At 40.8% G+C, this 22,473-nt stretch overlaps 1 protein-coding gene across 1 annotated transcript in view; it reads left to right on the plus strand.

Moving 5' to 3' along the window:
• LOC132892200 (NACHT, LRR and PYD domains-containing protein 12-like) overlaps window positions 1-22,473 on the plus strand; it is a 40,793-nt gene that overhangs the window by 17,095 nt on the left and 1,225 nt on the right. The window contains exons 6-10 of the mRNA XM_060930593.1: window positions 3,733-3,927; window positions 4,397-4,570; window positions 6,769-6,942; window positions 11,043-11,216; window positions 21,316-21,489. Of these exons, the coding sequence (XP_060786576.1) occupies window positions 3,733-3,927; window positions 4,397-4,570; window positions 6,769-6,942; window positions 11,043-11,216; window positions 21,316-21,489 (891 nt within the window). The remainder of the gene's footprint in view (window positions 1-3,732; window positions 3,928-4,396; window positions 4,571-6,768; window positions 6,943-11,042; window positions 11,217-21,315; window positions 21,490-22,473) is intronic.

A 22,473-nucleotide genomic window follows, 5' to 3' on the forward strand; every position in this document is an offset into this window, starting at 1 on the left:
AATTCCCTTACTAAGGGTTTATCTGGGCAGCAAACATGAATATTAAAATCACCCAATATTAATAACCGGTCATGCACTGACACATAAGAAAGAAAGCCTGAGAATTCAGCAATAAAATCTTTATCTGGCTTTGGGGGTCTGTATATCAATACACACACCAACGGGTTGGTTTTAGATTCCACTGTTATGCACTGAAGTTCAAAAGTAGAAAATGTCTCTACAGGAAGCGACTGTATTTTGAAGACATTTTTGTAAACGAGCTACTCTGCCTCCTCTTCCAATGCGCCTTGGAGTGCTAATGAAGGAACAGTTTGTCGGGCACAGTTCACCAAAGGCAGAAGACTCACCAACTCCAGCAGCGATCCAGGTCTCAGTTAGGAACAGTAAGTCCAGATCATGATGGGAGAAAAAGTCATTCAGTATAAAAGTTTTGTTCACCACCGACCTGCTGTTGACTAGCGCCATCCTAGCCACAGAATGAGCCATGCCCTGAAGACAACGAGAGTATTCCAATTTACGAATGTTCCGGGGATTTACCCCGCCACTGCGGATGCGTGGCCTCGGTCGAGCAGAACTGTCGAGTATAGAACGTGGCCTCAATCGAACTGGGCTGTCGGGTGTCAGGGTAGTCAGTGTTGCAATGGAGACATGGCAAGAGTAATTCCAGTCCCACGAACGCCGGGTCAGGAAGAGATCATCCCACCCCATGTGCCCTGATTGCGAGAGGGCGGAACTCGCCCAGCTCCTGATCTTCACCCGAAAACCTCCGCGTTTTCCCTGGCGCTTGCGACGCTTCTTGCAGTGGACGGTGCAACAGGGAAGCCGGCAAATGCACTCTGTGGGAAGGTGAGCAAATGTATGATGATGCCAATTGTGAGCAGCAGGACTACCACTGGTGAAAAGTTCTAGGGAGTCCTTAATATGTAGCAGTGTCTGGCGATCATAAATCCGAAAAGCAGTGGAGTATTTCCAGTGCAGCAGGGAGAGGAGCAGGTACAGACAAAACAACGATCGGACAGGTAAGAGCTCACGGAGCAGATGACAGGCCAACAAACACACTGGCGCCATCTTGTCCCATGACATCATCGTACCATCCGTAAGTCTCACATATTGATTTATGTTTTGTGTTTTCAGGACTTGTCGTCGTCTTCTATTGCAGAAATAAATGTTTGGTTTTCTTAATAACGTGGTTTTTTTAATGTACTTTTGTTTAAATAACTCATTTACACTCCAAGAAAACATATCAGTATTTCCTTGAACAGTGGACTTGAAAACTTGCCAAAATACTGCAAAATTTTAGGGCAAAAGGAAATTCAAAGGAGACGCAATGTTTTTCTGAGGTCATTTGCCCTGCAGGGAAAAAGGTGACAAATGTTCACGTTGAAGCCTGTTATGACCTGATAGAAAGTTTTATTCAAGTGGTGAAAACAGACTTTCACAGAGAACTCATTAGAAACACCATTCTTATTTACTTTTATTGTCAGCCCTGTGATGACCTGGCGACTTGTCCAGGGTGTACCCCGCCTTTCGCCCGTAGTCAGCTGGGATAGGCTCCAGCTTGCCTGCGACCCTGTAGAAGGATAAAGCGGCTACAGATAATGAGATGAGATGAGAAAGTTTTATTCAAGTGGTGAAAACAGACTTTCACAGAGAACTCATTAGAAACGCCATTCTTATTTACTTTTATTGTCAGCCCTGTGATGACCTGGTGACTTGTCCAGGGTGTACCCCGCCTTTCGCCCGTAGTCAGCTGGGATAAGCTCCAGCTTGCCTGCGACCCTGTAGAACAGGATAAAGCAGCCACAGATAATGAGATGAGACTTCATAATATAAATTTATTACATGCTATTTATTCTTTGCTTTTCTAATATCCTGACATCTTTTATAAATTTTAACTTTTCTGACCTTCACAGCTTTTGTTCTTTTCCCTGCTGTAGCTCTGTGATTTATTGATTTCAGGTCAGACAGGGAGAGACAACACACAGAGTGTAAGGGGAAGAACATGTCCAGTCTGTAAATCACTGGCACCAGGAACAAATAAGAAACACCTGGGAACGAACACACACACACACTGTTAGCCAACGAGCTCAACATGAGTATCTCCATAAAACTCCTTCAGCACTGGGCTGTGATCATTTGAATGAATGAATGAATGAACCCTTTATTATCACTGTACCAGTGAAATTGACCATCAACCTGTCCTTACAGAGGGGGAACAGGACAGGAAGACAGGGATAAAAGAAAAAGAAACACAATAATAACATGAGGAGAGATGAGGAAAAAAAAAGCACCCCCACACTATGCTCCTGTCAGGAGTACAGTGTGGGAACATTAAAAAACCTCAGCACATAAGCACACAATAACACAAGTACACTTTAAAACACGGGACTTGGGGGGGGAAAGGAGGGGGCAATCAGGGGTGGGGGGGAAGGGGGTTATGGGGGGAGGGGAGGAGGTAGAGATAACCCAGCGCAAGCAAGCAGCCATCTGTTCCTGCAGCCATGAGGGCACTGGTCACGCACCCACTTGTTACACTGGGGGTGAAAACGGCGATCGCGGAAAGTTGGAGAAGGAATGCGAGAGCGTCTCCCAGCAGTGACCTTCAGGGGGAGATGTTGTCCCAGCAACGGCCTTAACCGAGGCCGGTGCTGTCTCAGGGAGCCGAATGTCAATAAGATAGAGATTGTTTGGTCTTTCGAACAGACGCAGTCTTTGCATATCCACACCGCTCGTCCATATCTGTCCATTTAATCCATTCTGTTCAAATTGGTCTCCGAAATACTTATTCCTTGCAAAGCCGAAGCTTCTCCAAGATGACAACCATATTGTGGTTCAAGTTCTGAATAGCCACACTCTGAGTGCCGACAGCTTTGCCCACCGCTTCAATCATATCGGGCAGCTTTATGGGGCTTTGAACAGCTGTCACCGTTGTCTGATTTCCTCGATATACCAGGGCAATGCCTAATCCAATCAGCAAAAGTCCTGTAATCATGGTTCTGAATAGGTAGATATCTTCAATGTCCTCCACAGAAAGAATCGCCAGGCACACGACCCGCCACCGCTCCCACGCATCCATCATGTAACCAGCTGCGAACGTTCCGGCAGGACAGGTGGGTTCCCCGAACCCAAGCTTTTCGTCGAGAAAACTGTGTCAATTTCGTTAGGAGACCAGTTTATCAATTCCATGCTTTTTTTATAGTTTAGAAAGCAATGCGGAGAGAGTCTCTTCAAAAAGTATAGACAGACGAGACAAGACAAAGAAGCACAAGCAGGGAAAAAAAGAGGGAGAGCAGAGAAAATGCAACCACCTTCCGTGGAAGCACAGAGAGAAAAAAAAATGTTGCTCACTAATTAGAGAGCAAATCAAATGTCCGATCTGTTCAGATAAATATGACTCTGCCTCAAACTCTGCCTGCTTCATCTAAACCTGACTTTTGAAACTCTTTTCCTTTCTCCTCTTATAAATATTTTAGATCAGACTCTTATTTCCCGATTTGGTGATCAGATTTTATGTTGCGTGTTTATCCCATGTGCCAGTGATAACGTGTGCAGCAGAAAACTCAAATCCGAACAGCTCGAACTGTGAATTACTGTTACAGCATTTCAGTGTATTGTCTACTCGGACTTTGTACTTTTGTCATTTATGAAAATGAAATGGTGCAGTGAAAGATTTGAGGACCTGTTCGATCATTTGTGTGAGTTTATTATGTATTATTATTTTATTTCCTTCAGGATCAGTTGTGATATGATTGAAGGGAGAAGCGCTGAAGCTCTGGTCTCAGTGCTCAACTCAGAAACCTCCAGTCTGAGAGAACTGCATCTGACTGTGAAGACACTGGATCTGTCTGAGAATAAACTAGAAGACTCAGGAGTGAAGCGTCTCTGTGCTGGACTGGAGAATCCTCACTGTAAACTGGAGACACTGAGGTAAGATCATCTCTCTGAGAGTCACAATAACTCACTAAAGCAGCAGTTAATAGTTGTATACAGTGTTGTTTATCAATTAAAAATTTCTGTAAAAGTAAAACATGCAGAGCAAATATATTAGTCATGAAGTGATCATTTCTCCTCAGAATCACTTTTACTTTCAAGAAATAATTAAAATGTCTTTACAATTAAATATGTGAGCATTAAAAATCCAGTCAAGCAGAGAGAAATTCTACAAAACCTGACTCTTCACTTAAAATTTTAAATTATTGACTTTTTGCTGAATCATTTGCACCTCGAGTAAACTTAATGTCAGTAACAGTGGTAATGTTTGAGTCATTATTAATAATACCTTGTGATTGGTGAAGAGAATAGAGACGGTCCAACATGAGACATCATCATCTTCACAACCACTATTACACCAAGATGAAAATCTGTTGATGAAGTGTGTGTCATTGTGTCTCTGCAGGTTGTGTGATTGTGGTGTCTCAGATGAAGGCTGTGCTGCTCTGAGTTCAGCTCTGAGATCAAACCCCTCACACCTGAGAGACCTGGATCTGTCTAATAATAATCTGGGAGACTCAGGAGTGAAGCATCTCTGTGCTGTACTGGAGAATCCTCACTGTAAACTGGAGAAACTGAGGTAAGATCATCTCTCTGAGCAGGGGCACTGCCAGAAATTTTGGGCCCCATGAAAGATTAGAATTTTGGGCCCTCCAACTTTGCCCACCCTCGTCACAATTGCACTATTGTCATTATTTGACTTTTGATAGCCCATGGACCTTGAGTTTGTGATCTTATTATTACATTTTATGTATTAACCTACCAGGGCCTAGATGAAAACTGGTCAGTGACTAATTCTGGTGCATTTCCAATCACAAATGAAAATTCAAGATTTTGCCACATGCCTTCTTGTGCTAGGACAATTGGTAGTGAAATGTGTGATGTGACTGCTAATAAATCATAGAAAAAGTTTTCTACCCAGCATCAAAATACCTATGGAAATCCCATGGATTGTTATGTGTTAGGTAGAAAGCTGTGTGTACTGTGTGTAGCAACACTTTAATCTAGCAAACTGTATATGGCGCTCGCTCATTAAAAACTTCAATCCTAAAGCATTTATGGGTTGTATTGCTGCTTACCTCCTTCTCCAAAGGGGGGTTCAGTGGTTTGGTAGGGCGGAGGTCCCCCTGAGGCTGAATCTGTGCATATTTAGGGCACCCCATTAGTTATGAAACTGGTTATTAGCACCAGCATAATGTAATATTTCATCTTGTTTATCAAACGTCAGTTCAGTTATTAAAATGGAAAAAATGTCACTGTACAAACTGTAAAAGTGTTCTCTTGATAGGCTAATCCAACCACGTTCATACTGTTCATTTACCATTCGCTAATATTTTGAACACATGTGAGCGATAGCTACCTTTCTTTGGGAAAAACTGAGTGACCAGTTGCCTGCCTCTCCGGTCCCTCTCAGCTTTCAGCTGCCTTTCTTTACGTTTTTGACAGCCGCTCTTCATATTTAGCGATCATAGACTGTACGCACTCCACTGCTGGCTGGCTGGCTGCTGCACCGCGACACAGCAGCAAGTAGCGTTGCACTGATCAGCACACAGATTTAACGCATCGCGCTTCTGCCAGAACTGGACCGTACCATTTCGCAAAAGGGGGAGGGTTAAATGACAATATGTTGAAGAACTCAAGAAATAGACAACCTTGTTCAATTAGCTCATTTTACCAGACGGAATATTGCATTGTTGTTGTTTCAAAAGTCTTATTAAAATCATTAAAAGCATATTATCAGCCCCTTAAAGGGCCCCATGGCAGTGCTGGGCCCCTAGAATGGTTCTAACCTTTCCCCCTCTGGCGGCGCCCATGTCTCTGAGAGTCACATGACCTGCTCCTCAGTAAGACACATTCTCTAATAGTGAGACCGAAGCAGAGGTTTTAGGTTCATCATCAATGTCCTGAGGAGGAAGATTCTTTCTTTTGTGTGAGTTTATGTATTATTTTATTTCCTTCAGGATCAGTTGTGATATAATTGAAGGGAGCAGCGCTGAAGCTCTGGTCTCAGTGCTCAACTCAGAAACCTCCAGTCTGAGAGAACTGCATCTGATTGTGAAGATACTGGATCTGTCTGGGAATAAACTAGAAGACTCAGGAGTGAAGTGTCTCTGTGCTATACTGGAGAATCCTCACTGTAAAGTGGAGACACTGAGGTAAGATCATCTCTCTGAGAGTCACAATAACTCACTAAAGCAGCAGTTAATAGTTGTATACAGTGTTGTTTATCAATTAAAATTTTCTGTAAAAGTAAAACATGCAGAGCAAATATATTCGTCAAGAAGTGATCATTTCTGCTGAGAATCACTTTTACTTTCAAGAAATAATTAATATATCTTTAAAATTAAATATGTGAGCATTAAAAATCCACTCAAGGGGGGTGTTGTGGCTCAGGTGAATAAGGTGCCATACCATAAATCTGGGGACCTGGGTTTGATTCCGACCCAAGGTCATTTCCTTTCTCTCCTATTCATTTCTTGTCTCGACATTGTCCTATCTAATAAAGGCCAAAAAAAATCCAGTCAAGCAGAGATAAATTCTACAAAACCTGACTCTTCACTTAAACCTTTAAATTATTGACTTTTTGCTGAATAATTTGCACCTCGAGTAAACTTAATGTCAGTAACAGTGGTAATGTTTGAGTCATTATTAATAATACCTTGTGATTGGTGAAGAGATTAGAGACGGTCCAACATGAGAGACATCATCATCTTCACAACCACTATTACACCAAGATGAAAATCTGTTGATGAAGTGTGTGTCATTGTGTCTCTGCAGGTTGGAGTGGTGTGGTGTCTCAGATGAAGGCTGTGCTGCTCTGAGTTCAGCTCTGAGATCAAACCCCTCACACCTGAGAGAACTGGATCTGTCTAATAATAATCTGGGAGACTCAGGAGTGAAGCGTCTCTGTGCTGGACTGGAGAATCCTCACTGTAAACTGGAGACACTGAGGTAAGATCATCTCTCTGAGAGTCACATGACCTGCTCCTCAATAAGACACATTCTCTAATAGTGAGACTGAAGCAGAGGTTTTAGGTTCATCATCAATGTCCTGAGGAGGAAGATTGTTTCTGTTCACTGCACACTGATGATTTGTCAGAGTCTTTGGGTCAGATGTATGTATGTGAGAAGCTGCAGCACAAAACGGGACTTGATCCGACTGCAGTGTATCTGAAATTTATTACTTTACTTTAGAAATTAATGAAAATGAATTATCACCACAATAAAAAAAAAAGTTCCCAACTGACCATCTCAGATTTTCTTCATACTTTTTGAATAAAGTCACTATTCCCAATAAATAGTGTGTAAATTTCAGGCTTGTATCTGCATTATTTTCTGAGATATTGAAGCTTTTAACAGGCAGCACAGCTCAAATTTTACTGTAAAAACAAGTGCAACAGAAAAAATATTACAAAGATCAATTCATTATTATTTTTAACTTTTCTTTCTAGTTGCATGAAATTTTCAGGGAAAGTATAGAATGTAGTGTTTCAATGTGATTCTTCCCCCCCAGTTAAACCCAGGACCCTCCTAAATCCAGCCCTGATGTGGATGTAAATAATTATTGTGTGTGTGTGTGGGGGGGTGTTGTTATTGTTCTCCACAGTGTATTGTTGATGAAATTAAATAATGAAGATGAGCTCAAAGTGCAGACCGTCAGCTTTATTTTGAGGAAACTTGTATCCAGATTGGGTGACTGGTGTTGAAATTACAGCACTGTTTAAATGTGGTCCCTCTTTTTTGAGGGATGAAAAACTCATTAGACAAACAAACATCATAAATTACACCGACATGTTATGCCTCCGACACTGAGAGGTGAAACCATTATGTTTTTGGGTTTTCTGTCCATTTTTTTTTAAATTCTTCTTCGCACGCTGTCTCAAGAATGAGCGGTTGAATGTTTGTCGGATTTATATGGAATAATCATTGTTTACTTCTCTGATTCTACAATAATATAAATTATAATGTTCTATAAATGCACTCTGTAGAGTCTGGAAAAACAAGTTTATTGCCCCTGTGTAGTGCACCATAAGTCTAGTAAAGAACCATCTGAGATTCAGTCTCTCTCTCTCTCTCTCTGATTAAAGTTCATCGTCTCTCTGCTGTTCTCTGTTCAGCTTCAGCTGCTGATGGTTTAATATCACACACAACAGAGGAGAGAAACTCAATATAACACTCAGTATTATCATTATTAATTACATTGTTTATGAGAATAAACAGGTGACATTAAATCCTCATGACATTCTCATCTCATCTCATTATCTCTAGCCGCTTTATCCTGTTCTACAGGGTCGCAGGCAAGCTGGAGCCTATCCCAGCTGACTACGGGCGAAAGGCGGGGTACACCCTGGACAAGTCACCAGGTCATCACAGGGCTGACACATAGACACAGATACAGACAAGCATTCACACTCACATTCACACCTACGGTCAATTTAGAGTCACCGGTTAACCTAACCTGCATGTCTTTGGAGGAAACCGGAGCACCCGGAGGAAACCCACGCGGACACGGGGAGAACATGCAAACTCCACACAGAAAGGCTCTCGCCAGCCCCGGGGCTCGAACCCAGGACCTTCTTGCTGTGAGGCGACAGCGCTAACCACTACACCACCGTGCCGCCCCCTCATGACATTCTGAAGAGTAAAATTAATTTTACACTCATCTTTTAAAGTAGGGGCAGCACGGTGGTGTAGTGGTTAGTGCTGTCGCCTCACAGCGAGAAGGTCCTGGGTTCGAGCCCCGTGGCCGGCGAGGGCCTTTCTGTGTGGAGTTTGCATGTTCTCCCCGTGTCCGCGTGGGTTTCCTCCGGGTGCTCCGGTTTCCCCCACAGTCCAAAGACATGCAGGTTAGGTTAACTGGTGACTCTAAATTGACCGTGAGTGTGAATGGTTGTCTGTGTCTATGTGTCAGCCCTGTGAAGACCTGGCGACTTTTCCAGGGTGTACCCCGCCTTTCGCCTGGAGTCAGCTGGGATAGGCTCCAGCTTGCCTGCGACCCTGTAGAACAGGATAAAGTCGCTAGAGATGATGAGATGAGATCTTTAAAGTAAGAATTACACCAAGATGAAAATCTGTTGATGAAGTGTGTGTCATTGTGTCTCTGCAGGTTGTGGGATTGTGGTGTCTCAGATGAAGGCTGTGCTGCTCTGAGTTCAGCTCTGAGATCAAACCCCTCACACCTGAGAGACCTGGATCTGTCTAATAATAATCTGGGAGACTCAGGAGTGAAGCGTCTCTGTGCTGGACGGGAGAATCCTCACTGTAAACTGGAGAAACTGAGGTAAGATCATCTCTCTGAGAGTCACATGACCTGCTCCTCAGTAAGACACATTCTCTAATAGTGAGACCGAAGCAGAGGTTTTAGGTTCATCATCAATGTCCTGAGGAGGAAAATTCTTTCTTTTGTGTGAGTTTATTATGTATTTTATTTCCTTCAGGATCAGTTGTGATATAACTGAAGGGAGCAGCGTTGAAGCTCTGGTCTCAGTGCTCAACTCAGAAACCTCCAGTCTGAGAGAACTGCATCTGACTGTGAAGACACTGGATCTGTCTGAGAATAAACTAGAAGACTCAGGAGTGAAGCGTCTTTGTGCTGTACTGAAGAATCCTCACTGTAAACTGGAGACACTGGTGTAAGATCATCTCTCTGAGAGTCACAATAACTCACTAAAGCAGCAGTTAATAGTTGTATACAGTGTTGTTTATCAATTAAAAATTTCTGTAAAAGTAAAACATGCAGAGCAAATATATTAGTCATGAAGTGATAATTTCTGCTCAGATTCACTTTTACTTTCAAGAAATAATTAATATATCTTTAAAATTAAATATGTGAGCATTAAAAATCCACTTAAGGGGGGATGTTGTGGCTCAGGTGGGTAAAGTGCCATACCATAAATCTGGGGACTTGGATTTGATTCAGACCCAAGGTCATTTCCTGTCTCTCCCATTCATTCCTTGTCTCTACACTGTCCTATCCAATAAAGGCCAAAAAAAATCCAGTCAAGCAGAGATAAATTCTACAAAACCTGACTCTTCACTTAAACCTTTAAATTATTGACTTTTTGCTGAATCATTTGCACCTCGAGTAAACTTAATGTCAGTAACAGTGGTAATGTTTGAGTCATTATTAATAATACCTTGTGATTGGTGAAGAGAATAGAGACGGTCCAACATGAGAGACATCATCATCTTCACAACCACTATTACACCAAGATGAAAATCTGTTGATGAAGTGTGTGTCATTGTGTCTCTGCAGGTTGTGTGATTGTGGTGTCTCAGATGAAGGCTGTGCTGCTCTGAGTTCAGCTCTGAGATCAAACCCCTCACACCTGAGATACCTGGATCTGTCTAATAATAATCTGGGAGACTCAGGAGTGAAGCGTCTCTGTGCTGGACTGCAGAATCCTCACTGTAAACTGGAGACACTGGTGTAAGATCATCTCTCTGAGAGTCACAATAACTCACTAAAGCAGCAGTTAATAGTTGTATACAGTGTTGTTTATCAATTAAAAATTTCTGTAAAAGTAAAACATGTAGAGCAAATATATTTGTCAAGAAGTGATCATTTCTGCTCAGAATCACTTTTACTTTCAAGAAATAATTGATATATTTTTAAAATTAAATATGTGAGCATTAAAACTCCACTCAAGGGGGGTGTTGTGGCTCAGGTGGATAAGGTGCTGTGCCATAAATCCGGGGACTCAGGTTTGATTCCAACCCAAGGTCATTTCCTTTCTCTCCCCTTCATTTCTTGTCTCTACACTGTCCTATCCAATAAAGGCCAAAAAAAATCCAGTCAAGCAGAGATAAATTCTACAAAACCTGACTCTTCACTTAAACCTTTAAATTATTGACTTTTTCCTGAATCATTTGCACCTCGAGTAAACTTAATGTCAGTAACAGTGGTAATGTTTGAGTCATTATTAATAATACCTTGTGATTGGTGAAGAGAATAGAGACGGTCCAACATGAGAGACATCATCATCTTCACAACCACTATTACACCAAGATGAAAATCTGTTGATGAAGTGTGTGTCATTGTGTCTCTGCAGGTTGTGTGATTGTGGTGTCTCAGATGAAGGCTGTGCTGCTCTGAGTTCAGCTCTGAGATCAAACCCCTCACACCTGAGAGACCTGGATCTGTCTAATAATAATCTGGGAGACTCAGGAGTGAAGTGTCTCTGTGCTGGACTGGAGAATCCTCACTGTAAACTGGAGACACTGAGGTAAGATCATCTCTCTGAGAGTCACATGACCTGCTCCTCAGTAAGACACATTCTCTAATAGTGAGACTGAAGCAGAGGTTTTAGGTTCATCATCAATGTCCTGAGGAGGAAGATTGTTTCTGTTCACTGCACACTGATGATTTGTCAGAGTCTTTGGGTCAGATGGATGTATGTGAGAAGCTGCAGCACACAACGGGACTTGATCCGACTGCAGTGTATCTGAAATTTATTACTTTACTTTAGAAATTAATGAAAATGAATTATCACCACAATAAAAAAAAAAGTTCCCAACTGACCATCTCAGATTTTCTTCATACTTTTTGAATAAAGTCACTATTCCCAATAAATAGTGTGTAAATTTCAGGCTTGTATCTGCATTATTTTCTGAGATATCGAGGCTTTTAACAGGCAGCGCGGCTCAAATGTTACTGTAAAAACAAATGCAACAGAAAAATATTACAAAGATCAATTCATTATTATTTTTAACTTTTCTTTCTAGTTGCATGAAATTTTCAGGGAAAGTATAGAATGTAGTGTTTCAATGTGATTCTTCCCTCCCCAGTTAAACCCAGGACCCTCCTAAATCCAGCCCTGATGTGGATGTAAATAATTATTGTGGATTTTTTTTTTGTTATTGTTCTCCACAGTGTATTGTTGATGAAATTAAATAATGAAGATGAGCTCAAAGTGCAGACCTTCAGCTTTATTTTGAGGAAACTTGCGTCCAAATTGGGTGACTGGTGTTGAAATTACAGCACTGTTTAAATGTGGTCCCTCTTTTTTGAGGGATGAAAAACTAATTAGACAAACGAACATCATAAATTACACCGACATTTTTATGCCTCCAACACTGAGAGGTGAAACCATTATGTTTTGGGTTTTCTGTCCATTTTTTTTTAATTCTTCTTCGCACGCTGTCTCAAGAATGAGCGGTTGAATGTTTGTCGGATTTATATGGAATAATCATTGTTTACTTCTCTGATTCTACAATAATATAAATCTATAATGTTCTATAAATGCACTCTGTAGAGTCTGGAAAAACAAGTTTATTGCCCCTGTGTTGTGCACCATAAGTCTACTAAAGAACCATCTGAGATTCAGTCTCTCTCTCTCTCTCTGATTAAAGTTCATGGTCTCTCTGCTGTTCTCTGTTCAGCTTCAGCTGCTGATGGTTTAATATCACACACAACAGAGGAGAGAAACTCAATATAACACTCAGTATTATCATTATTAATTACATTGTTTATGAGAATAAACAGGTGATATTAAGTCCTCATGACATTCTGAATAGTAAAATTAATTTTACACTCATCTTTAAAGTAAGGGCGGCACGGTGGTGTAGTGGTTAGCGCTGTCGCCTCACAGCAAGAAGGTCCGTGTTCGAGCCCCGTGGCCGGCGAGGGCCTTTCTGTGCGGAGTTTGCATGTTCTCCCCGTGTCCGCGTGGGTTTCCTCCGGGTGCTCCGGTTTCCCCCACAGTCCCAAGACATGCAGGTTAGGTTAACTGGTGACTCTAAATTGACCGTAGGTGTGAATGTGAGTGTGAATGGTTGTCTGTGTCTATGTGTCAGCCCTGTGATGACCTGGCGACTTGTCCAGGGTGTACCCCGCCTTTCGCCCATAGTCAGCTGGGATAGGCTCCAGCTTGCCTGCGACCCTGTAGAACAGGATAAAGCGGCTAGAGATAATGAGATGAGATGAGATCCTTAAAGTAAGAATTACACCAAGATGAAAATCTATTGATGAAGTGTGTGTCATTGTGTCTCTGCAGGTTGCTGTATTGTGGTGTCTCAGATGAAGGCTGTGCTGCTCTGAGTTCAGCTCTGAGATCAAACCCCTCACACCTGAGAGACCTGGATCTGTCTAATAATAATCTGGGAGACTCAGGAGTGAAGCGTCTCTGTGCTGGACTGGAGAATCCTCACTGTAAACTGGAGAAACTGAGGTAAGATCATCTCTTTGTGAGTCACAATAACTCACTAAAGCAGCAGTTAATAGTTGTATACAGTGTTGTTTATCAATTAAAATTTTCTGTAAAAGTAAAACATGCAGAGCAAATATATTAGTCATGAAGTGATCATTTCTCCTCAGAATCACTTTTACTTTCAAGAAATAATTAAAATGTCTTTACAGTTAAATATGTGAGCATTAAAAATACAGTCAAGCAGAGAGAAATTCTACAAAACCTGACTCTTCACTTAAAATTTTAAATTATTGACTTTTTGCTGAATAATTTGCACCTCAAGTAAACTTAATGTCAGTAACAGTGGTAATGTTTGAGTCATTATTAATAATGCCTTGTGATTGGTGAAGAGAATAGAGACGGTCCAACATGAGAGACATCATCATCTTCACAACCACTTCTACACCAAGATGAAAATCTGTTGATGAAGTGTGTGTCATTGTGTCTCTGCAGGTTGTGGGGTTGTGGTGTCTCAGATGAAGGCTGTGCTGCTTTGAGTTCAGCTCTGAGATCAAACCCCTCACACCTGAGAGAACTGGATCTGACTAATAATAATCTGGGAGAGTCAGGAGTGAAGTGTCTCTGTGCTGTACTGGAGAATCCTGACTGTAATGTGGAGACACTGGATCTGTCTGAGAATAAACTAGAAGACTCAGGAGTGAAGCGTCTCTGTGCTGGACTGGAGAATCCTCACTGTAAACTGGAGAAACTGAGGTAAGATCATCTCTCTGAGAGTCACAATAACTCACTAAAGCAGCAGTTAATAGTTGTAGACAGTGTTGTTTATCAATTAAAATTTTCTGTAAAAGTAAAACATGCAGAGCAAATATATTAGTCATGAAGTGATCATTTCTCCTCAGAATCACTTTTACTTTCAAGAAATAATTAAAATGTCTTTACAGTTAAATATGTGAGCATTAAAAATCCAGTCAAGCAGAGAGAAATTCTACAAAACCTGACTCTTCACTTAAAATTTTAAATTATTGACTTTTTGCTGAATCATTTGCACCTCGAGTAAACTTAATGTCAGTAACAGTGGTAATGTTTGAGTCATTATTAATAATACCTTGTGATTGGTGAAGAGAATAGAGACGGTCCAACATGAGACATCATCATCTTCACAACCACTATTACACCAAGATGAAAATCTGTTGATGAAGTGTGTGTCATTGTGTCTCTGCAGGTTGTGTGATTGTGGTGTCTCAGATGAAGGCTGTGCTGCTCTGAGTTCAGCTCTGAGATCAAACCCCTCACACCTGAGAGACCTGGATCTGTCTAATAATAATCTGGGAGACTCAGGAGTGAAGCATCTCTGTGCTGTACTGGAGAATCCTCACTGTAAACTGGAGAAACTGAGGTAAGATCATCTCTCTGAGCAGGGGCACTGCCAGAAATTTTGGGCCCCATGAAAGATTAGAATTTTGGGCCCTCCAACTTTGCCCACCCTCGTCACAATTGCACTATTGTCATTATTTGACTTTTGATAGCCCATGGACCTTGAGTTTGTGATCTTATTATTACATTTTATGTATTAACCTACCAGGGCCTAGATGAAAACTGGTCAGTGACTAATTCTGGTGCATTTCCAATCACAAATGAAAATTCAAGATTTTGCCACATGCCTTCTTGTGCTAGGACAATTGGTAGTGAAATGTGTGATGTGACTGCTAATAAATCATAGAAAAAGTTTTCTACCCAGCATCAAAATACCTATGGAAATCCCATGGATTGTTATGTGTTAGGTAGAAAGCTGTGTGTACTGTGTGTAGCAACACTTTAATCTAGCAAACTGTATATGGCGCTCGCTCATTAAAAACTTCAATCCTAAAGCATTTATGGGTTGTATTGCTGCTTACCTCCTTCTCCAAAGGGGGGTTCAGTGGTTTGGTAGGGCGGAGGTCCCCCTGAGGCTGAATCTGTGCATATTTAGGGCACCCCATTAGTTATGAAACTGGTTATTAGCACCAGCATAATGTAATATTTCATCTTGTTTATCAAACGTCAGTTCAGTTATTAAAATGGAAAAAATGTCACTGTACAAACTGTAAAAGTGTTCTCTTGATAGGCTAATCCAACCACGTTCATACTGTTCATTTACCATTCGCTAATATTTTGAACACATGTGAGCGATAGCTACCTTTCTTTGGGAAAAACTGAGTGACCAGTTGCCTGCCTCTCCGGTCCCTCTCAGCTTTCAGCTGCCTTTCTTTACGTTTTTGACAGCTGCTCTTCATATTTAGCGATCATAGACTGTACGCACTCCACTGCTGGCTGGCTGGCTGCTGCACCGCGACACAGCAGCAAGTAGCGTTGCACTGATCAGCACACAGATTTAACGCATCGCGCTTCTGCCAGAACTGGACCGTACCATTTCGCAAAAGGGGGAGGGTTAAATGACAATATGTTGAAGAACTCAAGAAATAGACAACCTTGTTCAATTAGCTCATTTTACCAGACGGAATATTGCATTGTTGTTGTTTCAAAAGTCTTATTAAAATCATTAAAAGCATATTATCAGCCCCTTAAAGGGCCCCATGGCAGTGCTGGGCCCCTAGAATGGTTCTAACCTTTCCCCCTCTGGCGGCGCCCATGTCTCTGAGAGTCACATGACCTGCTCCTCAGTAAGACACATTCTCTAATAGTGAGACCGAAGCAGAGGTTTTAGGTTCATCATCAATGTCCTGAGGAGGAAGATTCTTTCTTTTGTGTGAGTTTATGTATTATTTTATTTCCTTCAGGATCAGTTGTGATATAATTGAAGGGAGCAGCGCTGAAGCTCTGGTCTCAGTGCTCAACTCAGAAACCTCCAGTCTGAGAGAACTGCATCTGATTGTGAAGATACTGGATCTGTCTGGGAATAAACTAGAAGACTCAGGAGTGAAGTGTCTCTGTGCTATACTGGAGAATCCTCACTGTAAAGTGGAGACACTGAGGTAAGATCATCTCTCTGAGAGTCACAATAACTCACTAAAGCAGCAGTTAATAGTTGTATACAGTGTTGTTTATCAATTAAAATTTTCTGTAAAAGTAAAACATGCAGAGCAAATATATTCGTCAAGAAGTGATCATTTCTGCTCAGAATCACTTTTACTTTCAAGAAATAATTAATATATCTTTAAAATTAAATATGTGAGCATTAAAAATCCACTCAAGGGGGGTGTTGTGGCTCAGGTGAATAAGGTGCCATACCATAAATCTGGGGACCTGGGTTTGATTCCGACCCAAGGTCATTTCCTTTCCCTCTCATTCATTTCCTATTTCGACACTGTCCTATCTAATAAAGGCCAAAAAAATTCCAGTCAAGCAGAGATAAATTCTATAAAACCTGACTCTTCACTTAAACCTTTAAATTATTGACTTTTTGCTGAATAATTTGCACCTCGAGTAAACTTAATGTCAGTAACAGTGGTAATGTTTGAGTCATTATTAATAATAGCTTGTGATTGGTGAAGAGAATAGAGACGGTCCAACATGAGACATCATCATCTTCACAACCACTATTACACCAAGATGAAAATCTGTTGATGAAGTGTGTGTCATTGTGTCTCTGCAGGTTGTGTTGTTGTGGTGTCTCAGATGAAGGCTGTGCTGCTCTGAGTTCAGCTCTGAGATCAAACCCCTCACACCTGAGATACCTGGATCTGATGAATAATAATCTGGGAGACTCAGGAGTGAAGAGTCTCTGTGCTGGACTGGAGAATCCTCACTGTAAACTGGAGACACTGAGGTAAGATCATCTCTCTGAGAGTCACATGACCTGCTCCTCAGTAAGACACATTCTCTAATAGTGAGACTGAAGCAGAGGTTTTAGGTTCATCATCAATGTCCTGAGGAGGAAAATTCTTTCTTTTGTGTGAGTTTATTATGTATTTTATTTCCTTCAGGATCAGTTGTGATATAATTGAAGGGAGCAGTGCTGAAGCTCTGGTCTCAGTGCTCAACTCAGAAACCTCCAGTCTGAGAGAACTGCATCTGACTGTGAAGACACTGGATCTGTCTGAGAATAAACTAGAAGACTCAGGAGTGAAGCGTCTCTGTGCTGGACTGGAGAATCCTCACTGTAAACTGGAGAAACTGAGGTAAGATCATCTCTCTGAGAGTCACAATAACTCAATAAAGCAGCAGTTAATAGTTGTATACAGTGTTGTTTATCAATTAAAAATTTCTGTAAAAGTAAAACATGCAGAGCAAATATATTAGTCATGAAGTGATCATTTCTGCTCAGAATCACTTTTACTTTCAAGAAATAATTAATATATCTTTAAAATTAAATATCTTGTCTCTACACTGTCCTACCCAATAAAGGCCAAAAAAACTCCAGTCAAGCAGAGATAAATTCTACAAAACCTGACTCTTCACTTAAACCTTTAAATTATTGACTTTTTGCTGAATCATTTGCACCTCGAGTAAACTTAATGTCAGTAACAGTGGTAATGTTTGAGTCATTATTAATAATACCTTGTGATTGGTGAAGAGAATAGAGACGGTCCAACATGAGAGACATCATCATCTTCACAACCACTATTACACCAAGATGAAAATCTGTTGATGAAGTGTGTGTCATTGTGTCTCTGCAGGTTGTGTGATTGTGGTGTCTCAGATGAAGGCTGTGCTGCTCTGAGTTCAGCTCTGAGATCAATCCCCTCACACCTGAGAGAACTGGATCTGTCTAATAATAATAATCTGGGAGACTCAGGAGTGAAGCGTCTCTGTGCTGTACTGGAGAATCCTCACTGTAAACTGGAGACACTGGTGTAAGATCATCTCTCTGAGAGTCACAATAACTCACTAAAGCAGCAGTTAATAGTTGTATACAGTGTTGTTTATCAATTAAAAATTTCTGTAAAAGTAAAACATGTAGAGCAAATATATTTGTCAAGAAGTGATCATTTCTTCTCAGAATCACTTTTACTTTCAAGAAATAATTAATGTATCTTTACAATTAAATATGTGAGCATTAAAAAGCCACTCAAGGGGGGTGTTGTGGCTCAGGTGGATAAGGTGCCATACCATAAATCTGGGGACCTGGGTTTGATTCCAACCCAAGGTCATTTCCTTTCTCTCCCATTCATTTCTTGTCTCTACACTGTCCTATCCAAAAAAGGCCAAAAAAAATCCAGTCAAGCAGAGATAAATTCTACAAAACCTGACTCTTCACTTAAACCTTTAAATTATTGACTTTTTGCTGAATAATTTGCACCTCGAGTAAACTTAATGTCAGTAACAGTGGTAATGTTTGAGTCATTATTAATAATACCTTGTGATTGGTGAAGAGAATAGAGACGGTCCAACATGAGAGACATCATCATCTTCACAACCACTATTACACCAAGATGAAAATCTGTTGATGAAGTGTGTGTCATTGTGTCTCTGCAGGTTGGAGTGGTGTGGTGTCTCAGATGAAGGCTGTGCTGCTCTGAGTTCAGCTCTGAGATCAAACCCCTCACACCTGAGAGACCTGAATCTGTCTAATAATAATCTGGGAGACTCAGGAGTGAAGCGTCTCTGTGCTGGACTGGAGAATCCTCACTGTAAACTGGAGACACTGAGGTAAGATCATCTCTCTGAGAGTCACATGACCTGCTCCTCAGTAAGACACATTCTCTAATAGTGAGACTGAAGCAGAGGTTTTAGGTTCATCATCAATGTCCTGAGGAGGAAGATTGTTTCTGTTCACTGCACACTGATGATTTGTCAGAGTCTTTGGGTCAGATGGATGTATGTGAGAAGCTGCAGCACAAAACGGGACTTGATCTGACTGCAGTGTATCTGAAATTTATTACTTTACTTTAGAAATTAATGAAAATGAATTATCACCACAATAAAAAAAGTTCCCAACTGACCATCTCAGATTTTCTTAATACTTTTTGAATAAAGTCACTATTCCCAATAAATAGTGTGTAAATTTCAGGCTTGTATCTGCATTATTTTCTGAGATATCGAGGCTTTTAACAGGCAGCGCAGCTCAAATTTTACTGTAAAAACAAGTGAAACAGAAAAACATTACAAAGATCAATTCATTATTATTTTTAACTTTTCTTTCTAGTTGCATGAAATTTTCAGGGAAAGTATAGAATGTAGTGTTTCAGTGTGATTCTTCCCTCCCCAGTTAAACCCAGGACCCTCCTAAATCCAGCCCTGATGTGGATGTAAATAATTATTGTGTGTGTGTGTGTGTGGGGGGGGGGGGGGGGGTGTTGTTATTGTTCTCCACAGTGTATTGTTGATGAAATTAAATAATGAAGATGAGCTCAAAGTGCAGACCTTCAGCTTTATTTTGAGGAAACTTGCATCCAGATTGGGTGACTGGTGTTGAAATTACAGCACTGTTTAAATGTGGTCCCTCTTTTTTGAGGGATGAAAAACTAATTAGACAAACGAACATCATAAATTACACCGACATTTTTATGTGTCCGACACTGAGAGGTGAAACCATTATGTTTTTGGGTTTTCTGTCCATTTTTTTTTAAATTCTTCTTCGCACGCTGTCTCAAGAATGAGCGGTTGAATGTTTGTCGGATTTATATGGAATAATCATTGTTTACTTCTCTGATTCTACAATAATATAAATCTATAATGTTCTATAAATGCACTCTGTAGAGTCTGGAAAAACAAGTTTATTGCCCCTGTGTTGTGCACCATAAGTCTAGTAAAGAACCATCTGAGATTCAGTCTCTCTCTCTCTCTCTGATTAAAGTTCATGGTCTCTCTGCTGTTCTCTGTTCAGCTTCAGCTGCTGATGGTTTAATATCACACACAACAGAGGAGAGAAACTCAATATAACACTCAGTATTATCATTATTAATTACATTGTTTATGAGAATAAACAGGTGATATTAAATCCTCATGACATTCTGAATAGTAAAATTAATTTTACACTCATCTTTAAAGTAAGGGCAGCACGGTGGTGTAGTGGTTAGCGCTGTCGCCTCACAGCAAGAAGGTCCTGGGTTCGAGCCCCGTGGCCGGCGAGGGCCTTTCTGTGTGGAGTTTGCATGTTCTCCCCGTGTCCGCGTGGGCTTCCTCCGGGTGCTCCGGTTTCCCCCACAGTCCAAAGACATGCAGGTTAGGTTAACTGGTGACTCTAAATTGAGCGTAGGTGTGAATGTGAGTGTGAATGGTTGTCTGTGTCTATGTGTCAGCCCTGTGAAGACCTGGCGACTTGTCCAGGGTGTACCCCGCCTTTCGCCCGTAGTTAGCTGGGATAGGCTCCAGCTTGCCTGCGACCCTGTAGAACAGGATAAAGTGGCGAGAGATAATGAGATGAGATGAGATCTTTAAAGTAAGAATTACACCAAGATGAAAATCTGTTGATGAAGTGTGTGTCATTGTGTCTCTGCAGGTTGTGGGGTTGTGGTGTCTCAGATGAAGGCTGTGCTGCTCTGAGTTCAGCTCTGAGATCAAACCCTTCACACCTGAGAGACCTGGCTGTGTCTAATAATAATCTGGGAGACTCAGGAGTGAAGCGTCTCTGTGCTGGACTGGAGAATCCTCACTGTAAACTGGAGACACTGAGGTAAGATCATCTCTCTGAGAGTCACAATAACTCACTAAAGCAGCAGTTAATAGTTGTATACAGTGTTGTTTATCAATTTAAAAATTTCTGTAAAAGTAAAACATGCAGAGCAAATATATTCATCAAGAAGTGATCATTTCTGCTAAGAATCACTTACTTTCAAGAAATAATTAATATATCTTTAAAATTAAATATGTGAGCATTAAAAATCTGCTCAAGGGGGGTGTTGTGGCTCAGGCGGATAAGGCGCCATACCGTAAATCCGGGGACCTGAGTTTGATTCAGACCGGTGGTCGTTTCCTTTCTCTCCCATTCATTTCTTGTCTCTACACTGTCCTATCCAATAAAGGCCAAAAAAAATCCAGTCAAGCAGAGATAAATTCTACAAAAACTGACTTTTCACTTAAACCTTTAAATTATTGACTTTTTGCTGAATCATTTGCACCTCGAGTAAACTTAATGTCAGTAACAGTGGTAATGTTTGAGTCATTATTAATAATACCTTGTGATTGGTGAAGAGAATAGAGACGGTCCAACATGAGAGACATCATCATCTTCACAACCACTATTACAACAAGATGAAAATCTGTTGATGAAGTGTGTGTCATTGTGTCTCTGCAGGTTGAAGCGGTGTGGTGTCTCAGATGAAGGCTGTGCTGGTCTGAGTTCAGCTCTGAGATCAAACCCTTCACACCTGAGAGAACTGGATCTGACTAATAATAATCTGGGAGACTCAGGAGTGAAGTGTCTCTGTGCTGGACTGGAGAATCCTCACTGTAAACTGGAGACACTGAGGTAAGATCATCTCTCTGAGAGTCACATGACCTGCTCCTCAGTAAGACACATTCTCTAATAGTGAGACTGAAGCAGAGGTTTTAGGTTCATCATCAATGTCCTGAGGAGGAAGATTGTTTCTGTTCACTGCACACTGATGATTTGTCAGAATCTTTGGGTCAGATGGATGTATGTGAGAAGCTGCAGCACAAAACGGGACTTGATCCGACTGCAGTGTATCTGAAATTTATTACTTTACTTTAGAAATTAATGAAAATGAATTATCACCAGAATAAAAAAAAAGTTCCCAACTGACCATCTCAGATTTTCTTAATACTTTTTGAATAAAGTCACTATTCCCAGTAAATAGTGTGTAAATTTCAGGCTTGTATCTGCATTATTTTCTGAGATATCGAGGCTTTTAACAGGCAGCGCGGCTCAAATTTTACTGTAAAAACAAGTGCAACAGAAAAACATTACAAAGATCAATTCATTATTATTTTTAACTTTTCTTTCTAGTTGCATGAAATTTTCAGGGAAAGTATAGAATGTAGTGTTTCAGTGTGATTCTTCCCTCCCCAGTTAAACCCAGGACCCTCCTAAATCCAGCCCTGATGTGGATGTAAATAATTATTGTGGATTTTTTTTTTGTTATTGTTCTCCACAGTATATTGTTGATGAAATTAAATAATGAAGATGAGCTCAAAGTGCAGACCTTCAGCTTTATTTTGAGGAAACTTGCATCCAGATTGGGTGACTGGTGTTGAAATTACAGCACTGTTTAAATGTGGTCCCTCTTTTTTGATGGATGAAAAACTAATTAGACAAACGAACATCATAAATTACGCCAACATTTTTATGCCTCCGACACTGAGAGGTGAAACCATTATGTTTTTGGGTTTTCTGTCCATTTTTTCTGAAATTCTTCTTCGAACACTGTGTCAAGAATGAGCGGTTGAATGTTTGTCGGATTTATATGGAATAATCATTGTTTACTTCTCTGAT

Source organism: Neoarius graeffei, chromosome 9 (assembly GCF_027579695.1).
Source record: "Neoarius graeffei isolate fNeoGra1 chromosome 9, fNeoGra1.pri, whole genome shotgun sequence".
NCBI classification, from domain to species: Eukaryota; Metazoa; Chordata; class Actinopteri; order Siluriformes; family Ariidae; genus Neoarius; species Neoarius graeffei.